Below are 20,176 nucleotides of genomic sequence, written 5' to 3'. Positions count from 1 at the left end.
CATGCAAAATGTGAACATCTAATTCCACTTTATATTTTACATAATTCATTATTTTGGTTCTGGAAAACATTTTGAGTATTAAACATTGTTGACAATTGATGTGATTGTTTGTACAGAAAGACTCATGTAATAAATACAAAAATAATCAGCATGGGATCTTTTATTTATAAAAGTACTGTTCATCCGGTATAAATTAAGACCGAAGTTCTCTTTGTCGGCACATGATTAGCCTTGTAACTTGAGCGATGACATCAGGGTGTACCAGGAACTCTAGCATGTCATTGGTGGATAGGCACATACCAGCAGCTCCTTGTGAGGATCCTGGGCTTTCTACTTCCTGATGTGCATGCTGACCAGATCTCTGACAAAATTCATTGTCACTTCTCTGTTCTGGCTGTGAGGGGTCATTGTACTTGAAAGATGATGTGTCCTTTGCGCAGTTGCATTTAGGTTTCTGAGCCAAAATAACAGGAATGAGATGAGGTCCGAAGGGAAGAACAAAAGGGGATGCTGGAGTCTTTAACAGTCCACTGGAATCACGTTTCCCCGCCTCTGCTCTAGGTTGGTCTCCAAGCAAGGACCAGCCTTCAGTGTCGTCTGTCCTCTTGTCCATACAGGCCTTTACTGCTAGGTTCAAATACTGCATGTTTTCATCATGAGAGGAAACTCTGTCCTAAGACACACAAAAAGATAACATAATGGTGCAGTTAAGCAATATCATTAAAAAAAAAATTCCCATAATCAACCTGTTTCACACAAAGCTATCATATGGCTTCAGAAGACTTGGAGTTCACAAATCATATCACTGTCATTCTGCCTCAAAATGTCTCCTTTTAAAAATAACACCACATGGGTTTGAAATGCATGTGTAAATATGACCTCATTATTCATGACATAAATATTCCCACTTTTAATGCATCCCTGCAGAATAAAAGTATGTTTTTCTTAAAAAAAAAAAAAAAAAAAAAAAAAGATTTGCTGAACTTTCACGGCTTTACTGAGATTTCAGGCCAGTTCTTCAATAAATCTCTTAAGCACTGTTCCATATGTTCTGAATACCTCAGTGGGATTGAGCCAGTGGTCGTCGTTGTCTAAGCTGGGGGCGCTTTTCAGGGCACACACAATGGCCTTAGTGAGAGCTTCTCCTACTCTGGCCTCATCGTCCATGTCCTACGGCAGAAAAAAAAAAAGAAACCACATCATATGCTTACATAAGCAACTTTTTCCTAAGAACCTGATTGAAGCACACAAGAAAAAGAGTCAACTTGAGTAATACAATTTTTATACAATTGTATTCATCTAGATAGTTTGAGCAGTAGGGTTTGCTATGCATTATGGGAGCATTTACAGTAAATGGCAAAGTGGATAGCTAGCTCTCATCCTCTACAATTTAAGACCTTGGTGTTATTTTAGACAGCAGCCTGTCTTTTGAAAATCATATTTCCCATGTTACAAAAACAGTGATCTTCCACCTTAGAAACATTGTCAAATTTATGGAAAATGTTACCTACTGTCTTCATTATAGTAATGCTTGGTTTTCCTACATCCTCAAAAAATAAGCTTCAGTTAGTCCAACATTCAGCTGCTAAGAGTTCTTCTAACCATGTCAAGGAAATATGATCATATTTACTTCCATATCGATTATAAAATATGCTTACCTATAAAGCCCTAAACGATCTTCTATCACGCTCTTTAAGGTCACAAAGCTCTGTACTTTTGATAGTAGCAATGAAATCGAAGTCTACTAAAGGAGGTAGAGCTTTTACACATTTGACTCCTAAACTCTGGAATAGCATTCCTGATAATGTTTGGGGCTCAGACACTGTTTAAATCTAGATTAAAGACACATCTCTTTAGCAAAACATATAAATAATACCTCACATAAACTTGTACTTCAATTATATCTGATGAAATCGTACCAAATACGCAATCATATTTTGTATCCAGCTTTGCAATGATTTCAGGCGATGACAACTCTGGATCAACATATAATATCCTTGTATTGTAATATTATCCTGATATTGTAATATTCACCTTATATTGTAGATGTAATTGCAGTCTAACATGTTTGTTGTGTCTTAACTGAATACATGAAGTTAACTAATGTCCTGTAGTATAGCTGTATATTACTGCCATATGGACATTACTTTGATACACTCATCACTCGCTGATAACAGAATGTTATTTCTAAATTTTAACACTGAAACTATAAAGCTTACAGAAAACAACAGAAATAAATCAGCAGAGTCACAGAGGCAAACGTGTCTTACTATCTCAATCCAGGAGTTCACACTGACAGTCAGTGGATCCACAGACTCCACATAGTGCCACCAATGTCTGGGGACAAACAGAACCTGATGAAAGACAACAGCAGTCAGTCATTACTCTGATAGAAGATATTCATAACATGTCAAACAATGACCTGAATTCAATGAACAAACAATAGGGTGCAAAAATCTGAGACCACTAATTAAAATGATTGTATTTTGTATTTTTAATAATATAATTATTATATAGTGCATATATTATAAAAAATCTGAAAAATCATGAATTATGAAAAAATCTGAAAATAAAAATTTGAGTGAAAGGTTGAATTATTAAGATGAATTTCAGATGATCTTAGTATTTTGTTTGTTCCTCTTTTGCTTTAATGACAGCAGCACTCAAGCGGCATTAACTCCAAAAATGTGTGTAAAATCTGATGATCATGTTCTTCCGCATTTAGAAGCATCTTCTTCACAAAGAAGTCACATGCTCAGTGTCACAAATTTGACCTAGAAATAGTGCATGGTTTAGTTATCCTTTTAATTTTGCTTTTGCTGGTCCAAGATTATGGAACAACAACAACCAGCTTTGTGGTTAGGTCTTTGCCAACTTTAAATATCTTTATTAAAGGGATAGTTCACTTTGAAATAAAATTTTGGTATGTTTTAGCTTACCTCAAGGGCATCCAAGATGTAGGTGTCTTTTTTTCCGCAGTAGTTTCAATTTTGATATTTTTAGGTCAACCCGTTCTTGTCTGTCAGTCATTTAATGCAGGTCTATGGTCACTGTCTCAAAGAGCATGCACAGAGTCCAAATTAAAACAATTCCCCGTCGTCCAAATTAAACAATTCCCCATCATAAGTACACATTGATGGCCTAAGACACGAAACGAGCGGTTTGTGTGAGAAAACGAACAGTATTTATATTGTTTTTACCTCTTATACACAGCCACGTCCAAGTGATCTGAGGGCGCGCACACATCCTGGTGTGTGACGTGTACACAGACTGGTGCATAGATATACACACTAGATGTCGCCTTAAAGACATTCGTTCCAATGAACTGCCGTAGACAAGGCGACATCTAGTGAATATATCTATGCACCAATCTGCGTACACGTCAGATCAGATCACTTGGACGTGGCTGTGTATAAGAGGTAAAAACAATATAAATACTGTTCGTTTTCTCACACAAACCGCTCGTTTCGTGTCTTAGGCCATCAATGTGTACTTACGATGGGGAATTGTTTAATTTGGACGACGGGGAATTGTTTTAATTTGGACTCTGTGCATGCTCTTTGAGACAGTGACCATAGACCTGCATTAAATGACTGACAGACAAGAACGGTTTGACCTAAAAATATCAAAATTGAAACTACTGCGGAAAAAAAGACACCTACATCTTGGATGCCCTTGAGGTAAGCTAAAACATACCAAAATTTAATTTCAAAGTGAACTATCCCTTTAAGTACCGTCTAAAGTCACAACTGTTCTCTCTTGCATTTTAATACATTATATTAAAGGGTGTTTTATTGGTTGTTGTTCTGTTTTTTTTTTTTTTTATAAAAAATGTATTCATTTTTTTCCATCTCAGAGTTTTGGACCAAACTCTATACTGTATGTACAGATGTAAAAGTGCATATTGAAATACTATTTACCACAAGGTGGCAGCTGTGCTCTATATAACATCACATCATTTGGGTCATAAAATAATCCATATCCTAGCAATATTTATAGCAATATTCTCACATACAGTGCTTTTTAATCTAACCAAACTCTCTATCATAACATCAAAGGAATAAACAAACATTCAGCTAAAAACAGATCCATAAAAAAGAAAACATAAACACTGAGTTAGTGTTCATGAAACAGACTGACATAAAAACTGAATTTAAAGTTACTTTGTTCAAAAGAGAAAATTATATAGGGATAAAAATGTGTTTCCAACAGTGTTTCTTTAGTATTATTTACAAACTATCATAGTAAAGTTTTAGTAATTGTATGTGCTTTTGTCTTTTTTTATATATATATATATATATATATAATTATAAAAAATATATTTTTATTTCAGTTTTAGTTTTAATAATAGTAGAACTTCAACTTATTTCAGTTTGATTTCAGTTGATTTCACCTCTAACATTCCAGAACTCGAGGTACATTGTAAGTACCTTCTGTGATTTTTTCCCATGTGTTTGCAGTGAGAGGTAGTGGAGCAGCGTTAGCTGTCTCACAGAATGGAAGTTTGTGTCTCCCGTCTTCATTAGTATGCTGTGAAAAGTGTGAGTGCTCCCGGAGAGTACGCTCGCAGTGTTGGACCGCCGCTAATTGCCTTGCCACCATCTCGCCTCTCAAAGAGCTTGATCAGAGAGGTTTCACAATCCCTGCTGGAATCTGAAGGAGGGGGATGTGCTACAAAACATGCACACAGCTTTATTCTGCTGCTGTCTGATTCATCTAGGCGTCGCTAAAATGCACACATAGGAGACCAAATGTTGTAATACAGGATCCAAGAAGACACTCAAGGAATGTTATATTGAATGTTTTGGAAATGTGCCATCCATGACATCACTTGATGGTAATTTATGGACAAATCTCGACTTAATTGCACAACTGTACACTAGATTTCCTATGTGATATCTGGGATTCAAACAAGCCCTCTTTCGCTTGCAAACAACTTATGTCAACACATTTGAAATTAGCTTTGTAGACAATGTAATTTGTGATACATTAAAATAATTAAATCATTTAATAATATAATATTAAAAATATCAGAATTTTTTAATGGATGAATGGTAAAGGAAAGGCAGCCAACAAAAGTCCGGAACGTCTTTAATAGTGTTACAGTCCGCATATTTTTCACATTTGTGTTTTTTTATACTTTTCTAAAATGTGGCAAAAAATAGTGGTCTTGAAACAGACTGACATGGATTTTTATTTTTTAAAGTGGACACACAGTGAATGTAGTACTAATAAGGATAAAAATACTGTACTGTGACTGCACAATAATATAATTGTGTCTCTTATGACTATACAAGCTGTATACACAAGAGTTGTAAGATAAAGATAAAGATTGTGCACCTTTTACGTCACCATGTTGGATTTATGTTGCCATAAAATTTAGTTAATTAAGTTAATTAATGAGTAAAAGGTAATCCCAGTGTAATTTTTATATAATTTTTATAACATTAAAATGTGTATTAATATTTTTAATTAGCTTTTAATTTTCATTTCACTTCACATTTGTGCTATTTTGTACTATTCAAAAATGTGGCTAGTAAAAATAAAGAATTAGTAGCTGTGACAAAAATTTTGACAGGAAGAAAAAAATAAATCATACAGGCCTACCTGACCAGGCTCCAGAGTAACAGTATGCCCTCGAGTTCTTTTGAATGCAGGGAACTTTTTCAGGTCTGGATGGACCACGCTGACCTGGCTGAACACGCTGGACTCCTCATATGGGATACGTGTTGGGTAGAGGCAGGGTGTGTCATCGGGAGGGAAGAGATGCCATCGTTTCCTGTTGAAAGAATGACTTTATTGTGATACCACTGAGATTTGCCTAAATAACATATCAATCACAAATATTTCAGGTAACACTTCAGTTTAAGGTCAAATTCTCACCATTAAGAGATGCTTATTAGCATGCATTACAAGGATATTGGCTGATTATTAGTACTTATAAAGCACATATTAATACCTTATACCATAATAATACCATATTCTACATCCCTTAATCCTACCCAATACCTAAACTTAACAAATACCTTACTAACTATTAATAAGCACCAATAGCAAAAGTCAGTTAATAGTTAGTTAATAGTGAGAATTGGATCCTAATTAAAAGTGACCATATTTCATTGTATTATAGAAAGTTTCACCACAGCCACATTTGTTTTGCCATAGATTATATTTTCCCTGTATGCTGCCTTTCATGTCACGGCAGCGCTAATCAAACAACTGCGATTGAGATGAATGGGAATTTTAATGGTTAGCTTTCAGCTGTGTCAGGACGTCAGTTTCTAGAGGAAATATTTTCAGCATGCAGGTTGCATACTGAAGGCGCCAGCCGAGCAACTACCATTGAGATGAATGGGAATGCTTACGGATTAGCTAGTTTTCTCAAAGTGTTATGGCTCTACTTGCAAGAGGTATTATACAATACTGTGATTTCTGTGGCAGGCCATCTTGACACGAGAAGTCTCAATAAGCAATTACAGAGACAAGACAAGCTTCACAAAGAGATAAGATGGAGGAAGAGGTTCTTTGTTGTCAGGTTCGCTTCTCTCGATGTAGCAAATAACATTTCAATAGCTGTTCACATCACTACACTTTCCTGTTTATGACTCGCTCTTTCGAATGCAGAAGAAAAATGGCTTTCTTTCAACAGCTCAGGATTGGATCAGGAACCCTAACATAAGATGAGATACAGCTCTTGTCAATATTTGTAGAAATCACATGGTGTTCCTTTAAACCATGTTCATAGAATAAGCCAAATTGGCAGTTTTGCTTGAGGCTTACAGCATCTTGCTCAGGGGTCTATCGACAGCTGGTCATCAAAAACTAGTTTCATCTCACATCAAACCATAAAATCAGAAGGGGTTATACAAGAGCAGAAAAATACAATATCAACATAGTAGTGTTATGGGTTCTTTTTTATTAAATGGTGACATTCACGCCCTATAATTGATTTTCAGGTGCATTTAAGAGAGCATATTGTTTCTAACATATGTCAAATACTTAAATTGAATCTACTACCTACTACATGACAGATATTGCTCAAATAAGCGTCATGAGAAACTACACCTGTCTCTGTGGCAGTAAATAGCAAAAAAGGTTTAAATCTAACATTCTCTGACTGGCTTTTAAACAACATGGACTGGATGTCTTTGCTATTAAAAATTATATTTGTTAATTGAAGTAACACCGAAATAAAATAAAATATAAATTTTAAATAAATTTATTGAACATACATTTTGAAATGCTGCCTTATCAATTAACTGAAATAAAATAAGTTTAAGATGAAGTACTAAAATGACTAAAACTGAAATACAAAAATAAAGCTAAATAGAAATATAAAAAATAAAAATGTGAACATGAAAACTGACAATATAGAAAAAAAGCAAATTCAAAATATTCATTAATACTAAAATAACACTGACTGAAATGGTATCATCTTAGTAAACTGAATAGTTGCTAATATCTCGGGTTTGTTTGTCACTTTTGGAGGCATTTTTGCCACAAAACCTGGTAATGTCAGTGATGTTGTGAGTCAATCTTTGAAATAAACCCCCTTGGCTGGTTTTATGAAATCTAGTGTCAAAAATCTGGGTTTTGTATTAGAAAGTAACTTAAAAATGTATAGGCAAATAAACTAGTTGTGAGAACCAGTTTTCTTTTAATTCATGGCTTTTAGCTAAACCTTTTTTATCAGGTCCAGATCTTGAGAAAGCAATTACAGCTTTGGTCTTCACACGAATGGACTATTGCAACTCTCTTTTTTATGGTATTGATGCTAGATCACAAGCCCGCTTACAGAAAGTCCAAAATGCAGCGGCTATGATGATCAAGTCTGCCAAAAAAGATGACTTTTTTAAATTACGCCGCTTTGAATCTCATTGAAATGGCTGCCTGTACGGTATAAAATTATGAATAAGATTCTTCTACTTGTTTTTAAGGCTCTTCACAACCAGGCAACTTTGTACATGTCCAACATGTTGTCAACATATACTCCCCCCAGATCCTTGAGATCAGAGAATCAGCATCCTCTATGTGTCAGTGTCAGCAGGACAAAAATTTTAACAAAAATATAAATTTCGAGTACGCCTGTGTCTGCTTTACGTGGTTCTATGTATTTTTTATCTCTATGTATTGATTGTTGTTCTTTATTGTAAAGCACTTTGGGCAACCCGTGTTGCATTAAACTGTGCTATATAAGAATGAATAAATGAAATGAAAAATGAAAAACAAAATTGTCTGACCCTGGTTCTTACCTGCCTTGGATCTGGAACACAAGATTGCAACCATATGAGTCAAGGTGACATGGAGTGTTAGCACCCTGTGTGCCAATCCAAAGTGTGCTGTCTCGTCCATCTCGGCCAGCAAAGCCAAAGTCAGACCACATCACATCCTGCAGTTATAATGTTTGTTTTTACAAAGAGCAAAAAACAACTTGATGTCAGTTATTTCAATATAACAAACAAGAAACACTCAGAGATGCTGCCCTTGAAGGGAGATAATGGAACCATTACCATGTCCAGAGGACTGTAAATGAGATGGTATGTAATCAAGCCCTCAGCAATGTTTAAATTACCCTATTCATCATTTAAGAGAGGCCCATGTCTGCTCCCGGTGCCCTAGCTGGCAGGGAGAATATTGGCACCTCATAAGCATTTATTATGATTTACAAAAACTGAAAGCTAGAAACAAACATTAGGTTATTGTTCCCCTGGCTGGGGAAAACAAAACAAAATAAATTGGCACAAAATATCATAAAATGTCTACAGAATGACAATGATGTGCCATAGGATATGTTTTACTGAAATGATAAAACAGCTTGATTAATTGCTCTCCATATCTGTTATTACAAGTGTTGTGATACATTTTCATGAGATGTTGTAATAACTCTAGGCTAATAAAGAGTTTCAGAGAGCTCATAAAATAAAGGTAAGCATCCTCGGGAGACAAGGCAATAGATACAAATGAATATTCGACTGTGTTTATTGATCAAAGCTGATGTCATTGACGTGCCCTGTGTGCTGTAGAGCGCCACTTCATGACGCTCTCAAGCATAACTGGCATGCGGAAAAAAGGCAAATGGGTTAAAATGGTGCTTGATGAGGTCTGAGAGCATGATTGATGGTGAGAGGAAATTAGAAGAGTAGTGTTTTATTCAAATGGAGCTCACTTTTGCAACACTAGATTTTATTTTAACTAGAATTTGTGATGGCAAAATGTATAGTTTAATCAATTATAAGAATACATAATACAATATATTGCATAATAATAATTGTAATAATTGTAATAATGTAGTATTAGTAGTATTAAATGTTTGAAAAATATGAATACAATCTGATTGTAAAGCAATGGAAAGGGAATTCACAAGGTTTACCTGAAAGACGGCAGGTTTGTCCTGAAAAAGCTGGGTAATGTACTTGTAATCAGCATAAGCCCAGAATTCCTTGCAGTGATAGTCAGAAAATGGCCCAACAAGTGATTCACCCTCATTGGTAGTCCAGGACAGAAACTCTTTAACAGTTGCTTCAATGAAGGAGCACTCCGTTTCAAAAAGAGGAGCTGGTGCAAACAAAGTGAAACAAAGTAATTAATGGATAGACTATCAGAGAAAGAGAGAGGCTGTTTCTCAATTCCAAGAACGCAGAGAACGGACTTGTGTTCTCGTGGAGACCGGTCTTGCCAAGCTTCCTTGGAAGAACGAACTCGGAACCGGCCGCAATGACTTCTGGGACACCAGGCGAGTACTAGCTCAAGTCTGCATTCGATGCATCCTCGGTATCAAGAACACATCCGGGTTCTTTCATGCGTCCTCTGTACTTGCGTTCTTGAGAATTGGGTCTGAACTTCGACGGTTAATGATGACGTAAAACGAGAACACAAGGACGCAAGATCGCTGAAGAACGCATATTGAGAAACACCCAGTCTCTCCACAGAGATTTTCTAAGCGGGTTTATTCAAAATGCATGAACTGGAAAAGCCTTTGATAATGTAAAATTATTTTAGGCAAATGAACTGTATTTGGTAAGAGGCAACATATATTGATATGGTTTACTTTTCATATATAGTGAGGAAAATAAGTATTTGAACACCCTGCTATTTTGCAAGTTCTCCCACTTAGAAATCATGGAGGGGTCTGAAATTGTCATCGTAGGTGCATGTCCACTGTGAGAGACATATTCTAAAAAAAAAAATCCAGAAATCACAATGTATGATTTTTTAACAATTTATTTGTATGATACAGCTGTAAATAAGTATTTGAACACCTGAGAAAATCAATGTTAATATTTGGTACAGTAGCCTTTGTTTGCAATTATAGAGGTCAAACGTTTCCTGTAGTTTTTCACCAGGTTTGCACACACTGCAGGAGGGATTTTGGCCCACTCCTCCACACAGATCTTCTCTAGATCAGTCAGGTTTCTGGGCTGTCGCTGAGAAACACGGAGTTTGAGCTCCCTCCAAAGATTCTCTATTGGGTTTAGGTCTGGAGACTGGCTAGGCCACGCCAGAACCTTGATATGCTTCTTACAGAGCCACTCCTTGGTTATCCTGGCTGTGTGCTTCGGGTCATTGTCATGTTGGAAGACCTAGCCTCGACCCATCTTCAATGCTCTAACTGAGGGAAGGAGGTTGTTCCCCAAAATCTTGCAATACATGGCCCCGGTCATCCTCTCCTTAATACAGTGCAGTCGCCCTGTCCCATGTGCAGAAAAACACCCCCAAAGCATGATGCTACCACCCCCATGCTTCACAGTAGGGATGGTGTTCTTGGGATGGTACTCATCATTCTTCTTCCTCCAAACACGTTTAGTGGAATTATGACCAAAAAGTTCTATTTTGGTCTCATCTGACCACATGACTTTCTCCCATGACTCCTCTGGATCATCCAAATGGTCATTGGCAAACTTAAGACGGGCCTTGACATGTGCTGGTTTAAGCAGGGGAACCTTCCGTGCCATGCATGATTTCAAACCATGATGTCTTAGTGTATTACCAACAGTAACCTTGGAAACGGTGGTCCCAGCTCTTTTCAGGTCATTGACCAGCTCCTCCCGTGTAGTTCTGGGCTGATTTCTCACCTTTCTTAGGATCATTGAGACCCCACGAGGTGAGATCTTGCATGGAGCCCCAGTCCGAGGGAGATTGACAGTCATGTTTAGCTTCTTCCATTTTCTAATGATTGCTCCAACAGTGGACCTTTTTTCACCAAGCTGCTTGGCAATTTCCCCGTAGCCCTTTCCAGCCTTGTGGAGGTGTACAATTTTGTCTCTAGTGTCTTACTGTGCGTTCACACCGGACGCGAAAATGCGTCAAAATTCGCGCCTGCCGCGTCTAGTTATACGCTTGACCACTTTGTGTGCATTCGCGTGTCAAGAGCGAAATTGATGCGCGTAAAATCAAAAGTTTGAATCGAAATTTACGCGCGTCAGAGGCGAAAGTTTCGAAACCTGTTGGCGGCCATCTTTTTTTAGATGTTTATCGAGCATTAGCATTAGCATTAATCGAGAGAGTCACCGCTCGTATATGCTCTGGAGAGCAGAAACAGCAGCGTAGTGGACATCGTCGCTGTTCTCGGGTCCACCAAACCCTCCGGAGGGTTTCAGGGGTTTCACAATTTGCTCCAGGAGGTAGGTTTGGTGGACCTAACGGTGAGGACGCTGACGAGGAAAGCGTAGGCCGTATAAGCCTCGGCCTCGAGTGGTGGTCGCTGCCTGACGAGCCCGCGCTGTACAGCCCGGCGCGAGGTTCACCCTCGCCCGCACCTAATCTGTGATTTATTTTTGTTTTGATAATAAATGGAGCTGCAGCCTTCAAAAATGAAACCTGTCCTGTGATTTTTTTTTTTATACACTAAATTGTGTTTGTTGTCTTTACATTAGATTAATAATGTTTCATATAATCTAGAATAGATATGGAATAAATAGCATTCAATACAAAATGAGTATCTCTCATATATTGAAATCGAGTTTTATGTTTTTATTTGCTTTATTGTGCATTTTTAGTCATATTACAAAATAATTTATTGAGGCCAAACATAAAATAACATTATAAACTGTCACTTCACCACGTGACAGCAGCATGCAAGCAGGCTCCTGATTGGTTAACGCGGCGCGAATTGATGCAGAAGTTCAGATTTTTCAACTCGGGCGGCAGACGCGAATTCGCGTCAAACGCGTGAATGCACAAATAGCACTAATAAAATCATTCGCGCGTAACGCGCTTAACGCGCCAGACGCTCAATTCGCGTCATTCGCGCGAACTTGACGCGCGAATGAGGCGAATTCGCGTCTACCGCGCCGCAGGAATTTTTTACGCGAGTAACGCGTCTTTGCATTGACTTAACATTGAAATGACTCGCGCCTGACGCGCTAAACGCGTCCGGTGTGAACGCACCATTAGGACAGCTCTTTGGTCTTGGCCATGTTAGTAGTTGGATTCTTACTGATTGTATGGGGTGGACAGGTGTCTTTATGCAGCTAATGACCTCAAACAGGTGCATCTAATTTAGGATAATAAATGGAGTGGAGGTGGACATTTTAAAGGCAGACTAACAGGTCTTTGAGGGTCAGAATTCTAGCTGATAGACAGGTGTTCAAATACTTATTTGCAGCTGTATCATACAAATAAATAGTTAAAAAATCATATATTGTGATTTCTGGATTTTTTTTTTTTTAGAATATGTCTCTCACAGTGGACATGCACCTACGATGACAATTTCAGACCCCTCCATGATTTCCAAGTGGGAGAACTTGCAAAATAGCAGGGTGTTCAAATACTTATTTTCCTCACTGTAATAGCATGATATCAGTTTGTTTGATTTGACGTCATAAAAACTGCAAGTAAAACTATCACTGAAAATTGTTGCTTAAAATAGTTGGTAACTCATTATAATAAGTTTAATTAGTTAACATTAGTTAATGTACTAACATGAAATAACAATGAGCAATACATTTGTTACTGTATTAGTTAATAAAAATATAGCTATTCATTGTTTGTTCATGTTAGTTCACCGTGCATTAACCAATGTTTACACAAACAAACTTTGATTTTAATAATGTATTAGTAAATGTTAAACATTAACATTAACTAAGATTAATAAACGCTGTAGAAGTATTGTTCATTCTTAGTTCATGTTAACTAAGGTAGTTAACTAATGTTAACTAATGAACCTTATTGTAAAGTGTAACCAAATAGGTTTAGAGCTATAGTGTTGTCACAATCCTGTCTCTGCTTTTCACCTGCATTTCCCTTCAGTAAAAAGCTAAAACAGCCTTCATGGATTGTCCATGAATTGTTGCCATTGGTTTGCCAGAAGTGCCAAAGGCATTTACACCTGTAATGGCAAAGTTCCCATTGTTACCAAAAGTTTCTGCAGGCACACTATTACCATTTTTCAAATCCACAAATTAACCTCGAAATAAACTTTTCTTCAAATAAAGTCTGTCAAACTGCACCTTAGGATAGACGGCATCGTCTTACAGAAACAAATGTGTTTTATGTTGACATTGTAGTGAACAAGACTGTCTATGTTACTCAAAAAGTATTTAATAAAAAACTGAATTATTATGCCATTTACACCACCTTCAGAAAGTATTCACACTGCGAACATGTATAGGCTAGTGTGATTTCTCAAGACAGTTGTCTACCTCACCAAAGATTGTAAAAACAAAGGGGAGGAATACTCTTGAGAAATTGTAGGATACTACATGGGTGTTGTCTCTTAGCAAGTAACTAAACAACATTATAGTGTTGCTTGGGATACCTATTTCTATTCCTGGAAATCTACCTTCATGGATTTAAGTCCAACCCTCTTCTAAAATACCTACCCGTCATTTAAATTTAGAAAAATGAATGTCCTGATTATGTTTAAAAAATATGTTGTGGACAAATGCAGTTATTTTACTCTAATTAGCTTGCTGTTTAATGTTAACCCCACAGGGGTTCCCCAGGGTTCAGTTCTCGGTCCCCTCCTCTTCTCCATCTACACTACATCACTGGGACACATCATACAGGCACATGGTTTCTCCTACCACTGCTATGCTGATGACACACAACTCTTCCTCTCATTTCGACCAGATGATCCCACAGTAGCTGCACGGGTCTCGAGCTGTCTGGCAGACATCTCCACATGGATGAAGGAACATCACCTGCAGCTCAACCTGGCAAAGACTGAGCTGCTTGTCCTCCCTGCCAATCCGTCTCTACAGCACGACTTCACCATCCAGCTTGATTCATCATCAATCACACCATCAAGGTCGGTCAGAAATCTGGGAGTAACGTTTGATGACCAGCTGACCTTCACAGATCACATTTCAAAGACAGCTCGATCATGCAGGTTTGCGCTGCACAACATCAGGAAGATCAGGCCTTTCCTAACTGAGCACGCAACACAACTCCTCGTCCAGGCCCTGGTCATTTCTAGGCTTGACTACTGCAATGCTCTTCTGGCCGGACTTCCAGCATGTGCTACCAAACCTCTTCAGATGATCCAGAATGCTGCAGCTCGTCTTGTCTTCAACGAGCCCAAGAGGGCCCACGTCACCCCTCTGTTAATCTCTCTGCACTGGCTACCTCTCGCTGCTCGCATCAAGTTCAAGGCATTGACGCTTGCTTACAGATCTATCACAGGCTCAGCTCCCTCCTACCTTCACTCACTCCTACGAGCCTACATCCCCACCAGACGCCTACGATCAATCAACAAGCGACGTCTCGTGGTTCCATCACAGAAAGCCACAAGATCACTTTCCAGATCATTCTCATTCACAGTTCCATGCTGGTGGAACACTCTCCCCACCCTCATCCGGAATGCTGAATCCCTGACAACATTCAAAAAACAGCTGAAAACCCATCTCTTCCATGAGCACCTAAACTCATAAAAAAAAAAAAAATAAATAAATAAAAAAAAACCTTTCCCCTTAAAATCCCACTTATCATGCTTATGCTACTCTGAATAATGCCTGAACTTCGTATTCTGAACACTTCTTGCGTTGTTGTTGTCTTTTACCTCTTCATGATGACTCGCTTAATTTAGTCCTGATTTGTAAGTCGCTTTGGATAAAAGCGTCTGCTAAATGACTAAATGTAAAATGTAAATGTAATGTTTGTGGCTTACCCATATCCTCATTCCTTTTTCCAATACGGAATCGTACCCTCTCTGTAAGGCAAGTTGACAAGTGCTCCACAGTCCAGTGTAATGCTGGCCAGTCTTTGGTCATGTTCAGGAACACAGCTGGTTTCTGTAGAAACTGGACAATCCTCCTTGCCTCTTCTGGGGTGAAAGGTTTCGAAGCCATTCTACAGAAAAGCACAAGATGAGGATGATTTAGATAAATCGATTCTGTCTTATACAACACATATTCAGTAATATTTCAGATAAATGTAGGGGTTTAACTTTAAACCACTCAGATCATGAACATATATCACAGTGATTGATTGTGATAAAGAGAATCACAAAGTCAAATCCATAATCAAAGACAAATCAATAGAACTGACATGTTCATATTAAAATGTAAAAACACATTGTCACTGCGTGTGCAGCATCTGTTTAAAAGTTACATTTTTGCACCTACACACATGTAAACTCAACTAAAATCCATTTTCCAGCTAGTAAACAAAACTCACGTGAGACGTACCACTGTTTTTTCACACAACACATGGGACACGAAACAACGGCCATGTTGGCTCCATAGAAGAGCTGAGGTCCCTTTAAGTTGATGAAATATATGATCCAACATGGAGAACAAAGACGTTCAGTTTCACACTTACGTCAATTCCGCCTCGACACTGCGCATGCGCATTAAAGTTTGGAGCGCTGCTGAGAGTGTCATCGGTTGTTTTTGTTTCGATGGGCAGCTGACAATTGAGCGACTGCCCTAGTTTTTTAACGTGTCATGTTATAGACGTTGCTGGATAGCATAAAGACATTTTAAAACGTGATACCACGTCTGTTCAATGGGTGCCGTGGAAAGCACCGAGGGGGAAAGGGAACCTTTGCTGGTTCCAGCCCAGCCGGCGACAAACACCACACAGCCTGTGTTCAGCAGGGTGTATGGGAGAAGATGGTTTGTTCTCACCATGTTTTCATTGTTGGCTTTTATGCAAGGACTGGTGTGGAACACCTGGGGCCCGATCCAGATCTCAGCCAAACATGTGTTCGAGTTCTCATCGACAGATATCGCGGTGCTGGTGATGTGGGGTCCAGTGGGCTACATGCCCTGGCTGCTGTTTATTTGGTTGATGGATAAGAAAGGTGAGTTGTTTGCTTTTTGTCTAGTGCCATGGCAACAATATCTGTAAATACAAACAAATGATGACAGATAAATTTGGCATTATTTAGATGGATGTATGTATTGTCTTGGATCATTCCACATAACTGAAGCTGTTTTAGTAAATAAGCAGAGCCTATATCATAATTTAAATGTCTAATGTACACATTTATGTTTTAACAAATTTGAGATGTCTGTGCAATTGTTTATATCTCTTTTATGCATGTTGTTCACTACAGAGAGGTCCTTCAAACCATTTTATGGGTGCATTTTATGGGTGACGTATCCAAACTATAATTTGTAATTACCTTAAACCCTTAATCAGAATTTTATACAACTGTCCTCTTTATATGTCATTGTGTTCTTTAATAACATACATTTCTGACAAATGTGTTAAAGCCAAGTACCTTTTGAATATTTTATACTGACTTAGTTAGATTGGTGTGGCCTGGCCAGATGTGTAACTTAAAGTAGCCTACACCATTTTGGAAAAATAAAAAATGTTGCAAATTATTATGTTTTAGGCTATACAATGCTTTATGTGGGTTAGCTGAACAGGATGCCACACATAAAGACTCATTACCTCATTTGAAATAAAGTAATAGTCATTAAAAGGTAGCCTAGTTCATCATGTGTTAGGCCACAAAACCATTTCCCTAACATCATATGACACAAGTCATTATGTAAGCCTGGCGTCATTAGATGCATTTTTTGTATTCATGCTTGCCATGCCAATTGAATGAAGTGGAGGAAATTACAGACTTAGAAGCCTTGAATGAAATGTGAAACAGACATTAAGAATATATAACAGTAAAATGGAGGTTAATTATGTCCTATCATGTTCTTCATATTGTTTGTTAATTTTTAGGAAACCTTCACATTATAGAATCTCAATTCCTTTTTCTGATATTTCATAAACTTCAAATTCGATATTTTGAGGGGAGCCCCTGTTTGCCAAGATATAGGCAAATATTGAACCTAAATTTGTTTCTGTTACTCATACAAATTTAAATTATGGATTCTACACCAAAAATCAAGTTGGTCAGGAGCCATCTGAAGGAACACGTATAATAAACACTGACTGAGCTCACCCAAAAATGAAAATTATAGTGATGCACCAAAATAATTTTTTCCCGAAACCAGTTTTAATTGAACCAAAAACTGAAACTGCTGAATAAATTTGGTCATTGGGTATTTCAAACCAGTATGCTGTTCAGTGCATTGTTCATTGGTGATAAACCAGTCGTAGTAAAGTAAAGCCATTTTCGATATTTCAAATTTTACACATTGCTGCTACTCTAAGCTAGCATCATTGTTGGTCACAGTGAAGTGTGTCTACACTGCTATAACACGTGTACCTTTTGTAACTTATTCATGTTGTGTACACAAAATAGACGCTGACACAGTCAAAATTCATTGAAGAAGAGCAAATCGTTTCGGTCAATGATTTCAGCCCTCCAAAGATAGCGCTGACGAAAAGGACAGAAAACCTCTAAGAACAAGAACTTACACCATGTGTTCTGAATAAGAACACAAATGGTTTTAGAACTTCTGCAGAGAAGAAGACAACAGCTTTGATTTCAATCTTTTCCTCACACAAAGTTATCATATGACTTCAAATGTTATAAAAGGTGCATTCACACCATGTCGTAATTACCGCAATTACGTGATTTTAACTTGTAAAAAGCGATCATGTCCTTGTGGACCTCATAATTACAGCTCGTAAGATTGGAATTGTCTGAGAGCTGTGACTGCTGTACCAGATTCATTTAGGCGTTGATAGTGGTGCCATAGAAACACATAATTTTGAGTACGTAAACAATTCTGAATATAATGTCACGTTGTCATTTTGAGACGACATTAATTTCGACATGGCGTGAATGCAGGACATAATTTATGGTGTTTATTACATGGACATATCCTTATATGGTAATAGTTACATAAAGATTACGTTTCACATAAAAAATAACAGTATTCTGGTTTCAAAGGACATGAAGGGGAGTAAATAATGTTGAGTGAACTGTCCCTTTAACATAAGAATCATTGTGTGAGGAATCTGTTTTTGAGCCTTGAAAATGACATTTTCGAGCCTTCCTCAAATAACACTCACGTGGTTTGCATTTGGAAAAGAGCGTTTGGTCAAACAGGACAGAAAGCTTGTGTTTTTAAAACTTCCCCACTGCCTTTCACTTTATCTTACCTGGAAATAAGGTGCATTTTCAGATATCTCAAAGACTTGATAATGTCAAACAAATGTCTTCAGCTCTCAGTTTCCCCGTGTTTACACCTCATTCATTAGCTTATACTCCTAGTCTTCGGCTGGATGACTCCGACTTCCAACCAGATGGAACTGGATAAATATTCTGAATGTTCTGATCCAATCTGACTTCTGACCTATAATGCTGCCTGAATCATAATCATACACTGTTCGCTCATTGGCCAGAGGAGAACTGGCCCAGACTAAGCCTGGTTTCTCTAAATGTTTTTTTCTCCATTCTGTCACCTGATGGAGTTTTGGTTCCTTGCCACTGTCGCCTTGGCTTTTGGCTTGCTTGACATTTAATATTCAACAATATTATTGATCTGCCTTACTTAAGGTGGACGATGATGCAGTTTTCTTCTAGAAACAAACTTTGTTGTATTATTTTCATGGTATCACTGTGAAGCTGCTTAGATACAATCTGTATTGTAAAAAGCGCTATATAAATAAAGGTGACTTGACTAGTCGACATTTCAGTTCTGTTTATTAACACATTAACACACGTTATTTGGTATCTTTGAAAAGAAAGTGCATGTTCTTTTGTAAATATATGATGGAAAATGGTTCCACATTTTCACTCTTTATACTGAATGGGAGCATTTCACCTTCCCTTTTGTACTCAACACGAAAGCAATTGCCACAGGCTGTGAAAACCATGTCTGCCAAAAACCACAGTTCGCAGTTTCTATATTAAACTCAAAAACAGTTGTAAAGTTCATGTTTCATGAATCCAGGAAAATGCTTTTCATTATGCATCCTGGACAAACAAACATTTGTTTTGTCACCAATAAATCATATTTAATTATTTTTGATGGTTAAAAAAAAAAAAAATTCTCATCTTCTCTGATTTCCTAATCCTAATATCTTCAAGATAAGCCTGCATAATTTGCCAGGATCTCGGAGATGGATCTACATTAACGACTAATCTCATCAGTTAGGCTAATTAAAGGTCCCATATTGTCAAAACTGAAATTTCCTGGCTTTTTTCATGATAACAGAGGTCTAGGGGCTATGAAACTACCATATAAGTTTCAAAACAGTCACTCCACAGACAAATGCACACAGCCAGCAAAAAATAGCTGTGCCTTTTCACGAGTCGTTGTGACTTCCGTATAAATGTGATGTCAGAACTACTCAGTCACCACCCCGAGCACTGCCCACTGTCAGGAAGCTACATCATTGCACAGGCTTCCGAACAACAATAATAAAAGAGAACAGTGGCTAATGTTTCAATGCATCAAAACCTGATATGTCTTCTTTCCTTCTTCTCTGTCTTGTGCCAAAGGTTTGCGAGCATCTCTGCTGCTGTCAGCGTTCTTCATGGTGCTGGGCGCAGCGCTTCGAAGTGTGCCCCTCAAAGACCTGCACTACAGACGCTGGTTAGACTCACACAATATTACACAGAAAGTTACACTATATGAAGCATCTTTTATTCAACAAAAAACTCTGCTTAGCCAAACCTGCTTTCACTATATGTTGGTTCCTCATCATCACTTTCATAATTATGCAATTCCTCATTTCCCAATGAGATAATTCATGAGAAGATCAGAGATTACTTTCCAAACGCCCAGCATTGTAAGTGCTTTTATTACAATATGCACATTGTTTTGACAGCATGAAAGGGTACATTTCCATATCTATTTTCTAAATAGATATC

At 37.7% G+C, this 20,176-nt stretch overlaps 2 protein-coding genes across 7 annotated transcripts in view; one reads left to right on the top strand and one right to left on the bottom strand.

Moving 5' to 3' along the window:
- Positions 1–6: 6 nt before the first annotated feature.
- Positions 7–16,032, bottom strand: hspbap1 (hspb associated protein 1). Of its 6 annotated transcripts, none has more exons than XM_084420617.1 (8): positions 15,627–16,032; positions 15,107–15,288; positions 9,371–9,555; positions 8,253–8,389; positions 5,608–5,779; positions 2,271–2,354; positions 1,060–1,170; positions 7–673 (listed from the first exon to the last, which is right to left on the bottom strand). In XM_084420617.1, exons 2-8 carry the CDS (start codon positions 15,285–15,287, stop codon positions 194–196), a joined length of 1,350 nt encoding a protein of 449 aa, XP_084276743.1. In that variant the 5' UTR covers position 15,288; positions 15,627–16,032; the 3' UTR covers positions 7–193. The 6 variants fall into 6 exon arrangements, with proteins under 6 accessions (XP_084276743.1, XP_084276741.1, XP_084276745.1 ...); XM_084420615.1 differs by having other exon boundaries at positions 15,616–15,825; XM_084420619.1 differs by having other exon boundaries at positions 15,581–15,656.
- Positions 15,946–20,176, top strand: part of slc49a4 (solute carrier family 49 member 4) — a gene marked incomplete at its 5' end in the record, with an annotated part of 45,548 nt that continues 41,317 nt past the window's right edge. The window contains 2 exons of the mRNA XM_084420621.1: positions 15,946–16,243; positions 19,805–19,898. Of these exons, the coding sequence (XP_084276747.1) occupies positions 15,946–16,243; positions 19,805–19,898 (392 nt within the window). The remainder of the gene's footprint in view (positions 16,244–19,804; positions 19,899–20,176) is intronic.

Source organism: Rutilus rutilus (genome assembly GCF_951802725.1).
Source record: "Rutilus rutilus genome assembly, chromosome: 10".
In the NCBI taxonomy this organism is placed as follows: domain Eukaryota; kingdom Metazoa; phylum Chordata; class Actinopteri; order Cypriniformes; family Leuciscidae; genus Rutilus; species Rutilus rutilus.
This window is presented reverse-complemented; position numbering and strand designations above follow the sequence as displayed.

Coding starts and splice junctions, on each gene's coding strand:
- hspbap1 (XM_084420615.1), bottom strand. CDS start 15,728: ATGTTGGATCATATATTTCATCAACTTAAAGGGACCTCAGCTCTTCTA. Junction 2,355..5,607: donor TTACTCTGGAGCCTGGTCAG/GTAGGCCTGTAT, acceptor GTCTTTCATCAG/GTTCTGTTTGTCCCCAGACA. Junction 1,171..2,270: donor TGAACTCCTGGATTGAGATA/GTAAGACACGTT, acceptor TTTCTGCCGTAG/GACATGGACGATGAGGCCAG.